This window comes from Ictalurus furcatus, chromosome 3, assembly GCF_023375685.1.
Source record: "Ictalurus furcatus strain D&B chromosome 3, Billie_1.0, whole genome shotgun sequence".
Taxonomy (NCBI): domain Eukaryota; kingdom Metazoa; phylum Chordata; class Actinopteri; order Siluriformes; family Ictaluridae; genus Ictalurus; species Ictalurus furcatus.
Genome location: NC_071257.1, coordinates 15,525,393 through 15,535,178, shown reverse-complemented (window position 1 = coordinate 15,535,178; position 9,786 = coordinate 15,525,393). Strand labels below are relative to the sequence as shown.

The following is a 9,786-nucleotide window of genomic DNA, read 5'->3' as shown; positions in this document are numbered from 1 at the left end:
GGAAACCTGAAAGAGATTTACACTGAACCGTTATTATCACGAAAGATAATTTTAAAAACTCCATATAATTAAACATTTTAGAGCTTATCGTGTGCGTTTTCTAAATATAAACAAGACCAAGGAGATAGCGGTGGATTTTAGAAGGACGAGAACTGCGAACAAGCCCATAAACATCATGGGTGAGGAGGTTGGAATTGTCGAGCACTACAAGTAATTGGGTGTCCACTTGAACAACAGACTGACTGGAGGGCCAACACAGACACTGTGTAGGCTGCAAGAAGCGGATGAACAAGGGGACTCTACTTTCTGAGCAAGCTCAGATAGTTCAATGTATGCACCAAGATGCTGGAGATCGTCTACCAGTCTGTGGTAACAAGTGCTATCTATGATCTTTGGACAAAACCTGGCGATGTCTGAGTCAGTGAGAAGTAGGAGGTCACTGAACAAAATGCTCTCCATCATGGACAACCCATCTCACCCAATTCATGAAACACTACAAAGACCACAGAGCTCATTTTCCAACCAACTCATTCAGCTCTGCTGCCATAAAGAACGTTTTAGGAAATCATTCTTACCTTTCACCATAATACTGTACAACAGCTTATCTCTGTGTGATGGGTGAACACACTGTTGCACAACCATCTGTACATAGTCTACTGTTTATGTCATACATCTGTTGTATATATTATTCACTGCCATTTTTGGCCACACACCTGTTTTTATTGCTCCCTATTCTTTTATTTATTAGCCTACTATTACTCGTTTTGATGTTGTATATATCTTTATTTAATATTCAGTGTGTGTGGGTTTTTTTTTGTTTTGTTTTTTTTTTTTTTTGCAATTCTGCTTTTAATTTTATTGTTATTCTTTATGCTGCTGTAACATAATAATATCCCTCTCGGGATCAATAGCACGGGCGTAGAATCCTTTTAATAAAACGTAAAATCATCCTCCGCACTTTTTCACTGTGTATCTTTGATTTCTATACGTGTACGTGTCTATAAGTCTTTACGTGACCTGACGTTGCCATGACAATTGGTCCTCACGTCACGTGTCACGCCCATGCTCACACACACGCTGAGCGCTCAGTGGTCGAGATGCGGCAAAAAAAAAAAAAATCCCATTCACTAATTTTTTAATACGTTCTTTTGGCATGTGGTATTCGTTATGCACAAATGATGAATAATTTGCTACATGTTTCATTTTAAACACTGCAGAGTTCCACTGATTAATAATTAGTCAGATTTGATGGTAATATTAGCCTAACCGCAGTCCCGCACAAAAAAATAGCTTGACACACCTTTGTTTACACTAAATTTTATTACATGTTATTGTTGATATAACATGTTAATGAACTGATATAAGGTCTCCTTACAGTGACATGTTTGTTAGTTTAGTTCAGCAGTCTCTTTGCAACAGTGTGGTTTGAGTGACATTTCTGTTCTGAACTCTGGACTGTTGAATGGAGTAGAAAAAAGTGATGTGTGAATATAGGCTACAAGTATATATTATATACTGTGTGCTATTTATATGCAATACAATGCATACTAAACACAATTTGTAATATTTAAATAATAAAGTGCAGTATGCAATGTAACATGCAAGTACAGAATCATGAATTGCATATTAAGACAATTAAGAGCAAGAAGAGATAAAACCCATCAATTAGCCTAGACAAAGGTCAGAAAAAAAGAATACCCTTGACATTCTGTCCCCCCACATCTGAAATGATGGCTATACGCCCCTGCAATAAAGTCATCCATCCATCTCTATCCACCTATCTATGGATATTAGCCTTTAACTCTATTCTGCAATGCTAATATTAATTTCTGTTTACAGTTTACAAAATAGCGTGGGGGTGTGACGGGCACCATTTACACGGAAGTTGAAAGGAGGGCAGATTGATACCTCGTTGGCTGGATGTATTCATCACGGCACTAAATGGACGCTGTTCATGACAGCAAACAGAGAAGAGACAGAAAGCGAGAGGATGTGGTAGGTCAGCTGACCTGACGTGTCCGGTGACGCGCTCGCACCTCGATTCATTAATAAACTAATTGACCACATTGTTTCACACTAACTATGTGTTCTCCTTACCTAGCTGCTGTTTTTCACTCTCTCTAAACGAGCTGGGAAAGTCACTAACAACTCTATTACTGGCACCTGTGTGTCAAATGCAGCTTTTCACTTGCGAGAGGGTAGGGGACACACACACACACACACACACACACACAGGGCCCGATTGCATTATGGGCACAGGCGCAAGGGCCCGTGCGCACTTGGGGCCTAAGCGATGGGAAGAAAACATTTTTTCCTTTTCTTTTATCATCTTTCTTTTCATTGCTGAAAACGGAGGGCAAGGTCTGGTTGGGCCACACGAGATTGAAAAAAGACACACACTACCTAACATCTACAGTGGTGCAGGCCGTCGGGAGTCTAGCACCTCAAAGTAGGTTTAGACGCGTTGGACCCGAGCTCGAATCCGCTTTTTGCCGAACTCGTGCTTATCCCTTAGGCTATGTGAAAGCACAATAGTGCGTCCTGTTTCCGCACTGCATCCGTACCGCAAACGGAGTATGTGTGAACCAGCTCAATTCAGCGTGTCCAGCACAGCAAAAACAGACTTAGTGCAGAAACGTTCGGTGCACTGCTGCACCGCGCCGCATCCGTATGCAGTGTGAATGCTCTAACCTGTGAACATGGGCACGGGAAAAAAATACGTACTGCAAACAAAGTATGTGTGAACCTGGCCTAACGCTTGGAGGAGGGAGACAGACAAAGCGAGGCAGCCCCTGGAGAGCCGAGGAGAAAAGGACCAAAAGAGCATCTGGAGACAGGAGAGGAGGAGCTGAGGAGGAGAGAGACAGACAGGAAGGAAACATTAACAGGTGTGTGTATGTGTGTTTGTGTGTGAGTTACACTACGTAGGGAAATGTCTTGATATTTTTGCTGTCTGTCCAGAAAAATCATGTGGTGTAAATCCTGTATGCTGGAAAATATCTACAGAATATCTCTAAATTGTCCATCAGGTTGTGATCATAGGCTGTAACCTGTCAGTGTAAATCCTGTATAAGGTAAAGGTGTTTCCAACAAATAGTAGGTCTACCTACTATTAATTCTTAATCCGGGCCTGCACACACACACACACACACACACACACGGGGTATTGTGCAGTGAGTAATACATTAACGTTAGCCTATGCTACTGATATCCCCATATTGCCGCCATATTTTATGGGTCTTGTATTTTAGCTCCGTTGGAATCCCCCCCCCTCTTTCTCTCTCTCTCTCTCTCTCTCTCTCTCTCTCTCTCGAACACTTGAGAAAACAGGAACGACTCAATTTCCTGAGAGTGAAAAAAAGGCTTCATTGAAAAGTTACACGGGATGTTTCATTAGCATAAAGTGCTCGTTTAGAGCGGGCCTCTACTTGTGCTCTTTTCAGCCGCCTCAGCTCGCGTTAGAAGTCATTGTGTGTCCCATACGAAACCCTTCACAAAGACACAATGGCTCTCGTCTACTTCAAACGTTAGTAATGAATGCTAATGACCGCCAGATTGAGTGGCAGGGCAGTGCTCTACAAATAAAATGCAAACACAAGAAATTTACAATCACCTACGTCGGTTTTAAACGTTTAAAAATACACAACATAGATTATATGTTCTTTGTATAGGACTGAAAGAATGTCTCTTGCCTGTCTCCTTGCCTAAAGGCCAAATATTTTTAACTATCCCATAATACGTTGAATAAAGTAGCCTATAGTAGTTTTTTTTTATAGTTTTTTTTTTCTGAGAATTTGTCACATTTATTACGTTATCAACTCAATTAATTAATTGTGTTAATGTAAATAAGCTACATATACAGCTTAAATGCAATTACTTGGTAGATTCTATTGGTGTTTCATTTTTTAAGTAAACAATGTTGTGAACTCATATTTATGTACACATAACAAAGGTTTTCTTGTTAATTTTAGGCTACTTAAAATTACTTAAAGTTGAATTAAGTTAAAATGTGTGAAGAAAAAATGATGCATATATATTTTAAGTAAATCCAACACACATTTTTTTTCCAGTGTAGAATATGATGCATTGGTGAAGTGATGAGCCATAGTGCTAATGCTGACTGTAGGGGGTGCAGACTGAAGCACATTGGGGGGAGTAGAGAGCAACAATGACTAATTGGACTGGTGAGCTCCACTCCCTTTTCTTGTTGTTCCCGTGGCTTTTCTCAGGGTCCCCCCCAAATCTCTCAGTCTGCTGTGGATTACACTAGATCACATCAGAGATGCTTTGTTTATACATAGTCGCACACACACACACACACACACACACACACACACACACACACAAAAGAGTTGTAAAGAGATATAGAGATGTAACTTGACACAATGAGCATGCAGTACATGAAAATACTATTAATATCTTATTTATATACCTAATTTCTTTTATAGGCACGGTGACACCCCATACTCCTAATATGCTCTTCTGTCCCCCCTCTTGCTCTGTGTATGTTTCATAGAGCGGTTACAAGTACCTGCTGAAAGAGGAGATTAATGAAACACTGGAGGCTTTTTTCTGACAGTGCTCCCCTAATAGGCTTTTTCATCTCTAAAGCCAATAATCATGTGAAATGTAGTCCAGTAAGTTCCAGGGAAACACAGATCAGTGTTCTAGTAAACTCAGTTATCTGCATTTCCATGTACATCTTGCGCATGGACTATTTTAATTTTTTTTCCCATTTGTGATTGACAATAGAAAATGTATCTTATACACAGGGTTTTGCAATATCTACAAAACCAGTCCACTGTATTGCACTGTATAATGCATGCTAAATATTTCTGTAAATTATTTATTAAATAAATTAAATAGTAAATATTAAAATTGAAATAAAAGTCTAAATTAAGTCTTCATAAATTATTAATGAATTATGGGATAGTCTATGGGATTAAGGATTCAGGGATCCCTTTATCTGTAAAATAAATTCCACAAACTCTCTCAGCACAGATGTATTTTTTTTTTTAAACATAATCCAATTATTTAAATATTAGACTCAGTATTCAAATGTGTACTGTAATATTCTGTCTATTTATTGGAACCCTAGAACATGTTTATTCCTAGAGTTTCCAATGACAGAACACATTCGGCCAAAGTTATTTATATTAATTATAATTAAAAGCTCAATAATACATAATAATAACAATAATTTTATTATTATATAAATTAGTTCACAGACCCTTGGGTACCCTGAACCCTACTTTGAGAATTAGCCTTTTATGATGCATCACATTGTAGTTTTAGTAAGTTTGTTTTACTGTAAAATGTTGGTTTGATACAAATAAGGGAACTCTGTTTATTGATGTCCTCTGAACTGTACACTTGTCCTCCTGGTCGGACTCTACAACAGAGTATTTCCCTATAATCAAAGTACCAAATAGAACCCTTTAGGAACCTTTTTCTAAGCATATAACTCCAGGTTCACCAAAAGGAATGCTCATATAGTTTATCAATTTGTTTCAGTTATTCTCACATTTGTTAATTTTATTATTCTGTACCTGTAATTCACCATTATTGTGATGGTTTAGCATATCTGTATTTTTGCCATAAAGGATTAACTGGCTTAAGCGAGCAGAAAAGAAACATTGTGACAAGTATGTTAACTAATAATTGCTGTGTTCTCAGTGAAGGATTACTAATCCAAACTAATCACTATCGTCAGGCCTATGACTGCACAAAGCCACCATGCTAACGGGCTTTAGCGTGCTTCAGTGTGCTACCAAGAAAACACAAGAGGAGGACAGCACCATGCCTAAAAGGCTATGTCTCTGAAGGGGAGACACACTTTATTTCTCTGTAAAATTAATCAATCTGCTTGGAGCCAGAGAGGCAGTATTTTTCTCTGACTCCCACAGTTGTGACTGAGATTATCACTACCTGTGGCTCAGCTCAGAAGGCTACTTGTCATATTCTCATAACTCAGAACTTAAATGATAGAAACCTAACACGGCTTCAGCCTCACTGAGTTTAATCGGCACTCCATTCCAAAGCTTTCCACAATAGAGTAGATGGATATTGAGCCAAATACAGCAGAGAAATGATGTAGAACATGGTACTGGTACTGGCCTTAAACTGAAATGTTTTTGGTCTTAATTATTGCTTTCATTGTAAATGATCACAGCAGGATTTGGCAACTTAATTGCTCCTATGAATTTTTGACTATGAGTTTCTTTAATTTACGTGGAAAGTGTTTAGCTGAGAACATGATTAAAAAATTTCACATCTTTTGCAACTCCTAGACAGGTTTCTTCTTCTTCTTCTTCTTCTTCTTCTTCTTCTTCTTCTTCTTCTTCTTCTTCTACCTGTTTCAAGATTCCATTTTCAGATATAATTTATGAAGTAAATACTATGAGTTAAACATTTTCATTCTGTAAATGCACTATTACACCCTTTTTATTAATTCACTAAGTAAAATTTTATGCTGATCATATTACACATTTCTAAATGTTTTATGCAATGTTTAAGCACTTTATAATCTATATATTATTTTGCCATTTTTATGTTTCCTGAAATATGACTTCAAACTTTCTCATCATGTCTCCACAAAGCCCCAGATCCATAAGGAAAGAATTCTACTAGTTGTTCATTTTAAAAAATATATATTCTGTTTATTTCATCCGTACAAACGTGTACAAAGGAAGGAATTGTACTCTGATAAGAGCAATAATACAGAAAGGTCTTAAATATATAGCTATCTATTACTTAAATATATTGCTTTTTTTTTTGCTTTCTTTTTTTTATACAAAAGGTGTTACTACACAATATGTAGCATTCCAAATATGTACAAAAAGCAGTGTTGGTTGGTAAAGTCACTGTAACGCTTTTCAGGCGTGCAGGGAGTCGTCAATGTCAACATCAGAGTCCTCAGTGAAATCATGCTCGTCCTCGTCCCCCTCATCCTCGCGGCCTTGAGATCCGGGGCTTTTCGGCGGAACCGCGAGACCCAGTTTGGCAAGTTTGGCCTGCTGTTGCTCAAGACTCTGCTTTCTCCACTTGATGCGCCTGTTCTGGAACCAGACTTTGACCTGGAATAAAAAGAGAGTATTTTTAGTGTACTGATATCAAGATAAATCTGTTTAGTGTAGGTATTTTTTGTGACAATGGACGTTTTGAGCCACTATTTACCTGCGCCTCAGTGAGCTGGAGTGCGGATGCGAGCAGGAAGCGCTCTGATCCGACCATATACTGCTGGCGCGCAAACTCCTTCTCCAAGCGGGACAACTGCTCGTTGGTGAAGCTCGTGCGCATCCGCTTTGATTTCCCACCTTTGTGCTTGTAGTGTGAGTGAACTCCTGCTTTAGACAGTGTGGCACCTGTAGAATGCCAGAACATTTTAGTTGTGTGACGATCAATAACCAGGATATGTTTTTTTTTGTCTTATGTAAGGGAAATGGCTTATTATAGCCTACAACCTCATGCTTACCTTGTGTGTAAACAGCTCCTGGGCATGTTGTCTGGTATCCGTAGGGCGGACAGCAGTAGACTGGATAGCTGGGTTGTGTGTGCATCATAGCCGAGCTGTACAGGTAGTGAGGAAGTGGAGGACACATCTGTCCGGCATGTAGAAAGAGACCTGGTGGTGTTGGCGCAGAGTTCAGTGAGCTCTGAAATGGACTCGTCTTGCTGTTTTCGGTGGTGTCAGGCTTGTCGAGAAGAGCGTCAATGGTGAAGGATTTCCCCGCGCTGGGTTTTGCAGCAGTGGCCAGACACGCACTGCTCGCATAGTCCGGGTGGTGAGTAGCCTGTGGACGCATTGAAAATCCGTAGGGTCCGAGAGGCCGTGCAGGGATCTGCATGGTTTCCTCTTGAGTTTGAGATAAAGTCAAAGCAAGGAAAATAAAGCAGGAAGTTATCCGTGCCTCCAGACTAAGGCTTCCGTTGAGAGGAGTGGAATGATAACCAGGAGAGGCCACAGCTCTTTTATACACGCCCAGTAGTGCGAGGTGTCAACGACCCCCTTTCGCGCTTTTGTCTTTCAAAGTAGCAGATGAGTCAAACGAGCGGCGCTACAAGGGATCCAATTAACTGATGGAGTTGTAACAAGCTGAGATTGTCAAATATCCTAATGGCTCTTTCCACTATATGCCCCCGGAGGTAGCCCGGGAACACAGAAAAGGGGTCGGGAGATGAGGAGCGGGGGGTCCAGATTTAGTACAAATTCCTGCATGGCTGTGCGAGCCAGAAGCGCCCGGTGCAGCTGAGAGAGACCATTGATGTTCCTAAATCATCTTATTTCGGCTCTCGGGAATCAAAGCTCGCCGCCAAATGCGCCACACAGCGGAACAAATACCTTCACATTCAGAGGTCAACAAGGGAAAAAAAAACAAACCAGAACCTTCTAATCACATTTCGGTTCAGTCTGAAATCCTGTATCCTAATATAGCGCACTTGAATCCAACTGACACAAACGATTTTTCAGACCGATACTGCATTAGAAATGTTTAAAATGCATTTGACACACTGGAATAAAGTTGGTTTGACGTTGGACGTTCGATATTCGGAAATTAAGGGACCGTCTCTAAAGTTACATACGACATTCTTATACACATTTCTAACTTCAATAGCATTTGAAGGGAATGACTTACAGTCATATAACCAACTGTACAGTGTTCATATGGGTGTCAGGTATTATGCACAACTCTTAGATTTTTGATATTTATCAAAACAAGCTATTAAATCACATTTAAATTAGACATGAATTTCACTGCAGAATGGGCCCATACACAAAATATACCATTTTTAAAAGCTCAATAGCATTTGAAGGGAATGATGTACAGTCATGAAGCCAACTGTAAAGTGTTCAGCTAGGTGTCAGGTATGAGGCACACCTTTTAGATTTCTGATATTTAATAAAATAAACGATTAAATCATATGTAAATTAGATTTGAATTTCACTGCAGAATGGGCTCATACACAAAATATACCATTATTTAAAGCTCAATAGCATATGAAGGGAATGACCTACAGTCACAAAACCAACTGGAAAGTGTTCGACTAGGTGTCAGGTATAAGAAACACCTTTTAGATTTTTGATATTTAACCCTACAATGTATGAACCAAAAAAACCTATCAATTTAAAAAAAAAAAAAATCTAAAAGATGTGCCTCATACCTGGCACCTAGATGAACACTTTCCAGTTGGTTGTGTGACTGTACATCATTCCCTTCAAATGCTATTGAGCGTTACAAAAATGGTATATTTTGTGCATGGGCCCATTCTATAGTGAAATACATGTCTATTTAAATGTGATTTAATAGCTTATTTTGATAAATATAAAAAATCTAAAAGGTGTGCCCCATACCTGACACCTAGATGAACACTTTACAGTTGTTTGTTTGACTGTACATCATTCCCTTCAAATGCTATTGAGCTTTAAATTATGGTATATTTTGTGTATGAGCCCATGCAGTAATAAAATACATGACAATATTTATATATGATTTAATAGTTTATTTTGTTAAATATAAAAAATGTAAAAGGTGTGCATCATACCTGACACCTAGATGAACACTTTACCGTTGGTTATATGGCTGTAAGTCATTCCCTTCAAATGCTATTGAAGTTAGAAACGTGTTTAACAATGTCGTATCTAACTTTAGAGACGGTTCCTTAATTTCCGCATTTCCGCGAATATCGAAGGTCCAACTTCAAACCAACTTTATTCCAGTATTTGACACCTGAAATGGCACTGACAGTGCATGATCTCAGTTTCAGTTTCAAGGTGTCAAGTGAAAG

At 39.0% G+C, this 9,786-nt stretch overlaps 1 protein-coding gene across 1 annotated transcript; it reads right to left on the bottom strand.

Moving 5' to 3' along the window:
• Positions 1–6,663: 6,663 nt before the first annotated feature.
• On the bottom strand, positions 6,664–8,617 carry noto (notochord homeobox). The gene is made up of 3 exons (XM_053620970.1): positions 7,475–8,617; positions 7,177–7,364; positions 6,664–7,076 (listed from the first exon to the last, which is right to left on the bottom strand). The coding sequence occupies exons 1-3, from the start codon at positions 7,845–7,847 to the stop codon at positions 6,876–6,878; spliced, it is 762 nt and encodes a 253-aa protein (XP_053476945.1). The 5' UTR covers positions 7,848–8,617; the 3' UTR covers positions 6,664–6,875.
• Positions 8,618–9,786: the final 1,169 nt, after the last annotated feature.

What these genes read in the sequence shown, in the direction of transcription:
- noto (XM_053620970.1), bottom strand. Translation starts at nt 7,847, where the DNA reads ATGCAGATCCCTGCACGGCCTCTCGGACCCTACGGATTTTCAATGCGT. An exon ending in AGGAGCTGTTTACACACAAG is followed by an intron (nt 7,365 to 7,474) that starts GTAAGCATGAGG and finishes GGCATTCTACAG; the next exon opens with GTGCCACACTGTCTAAAGCA. An exon ending in TCCAGCTCACTGAGGCGCAG is followed by an intron (nt 7,077 to 7,176) that starts GTAAATAGTGGC and finishes TTTTTATTCCAG; the next exon opens with GTCAAAGTCTGGTTCCAGAA.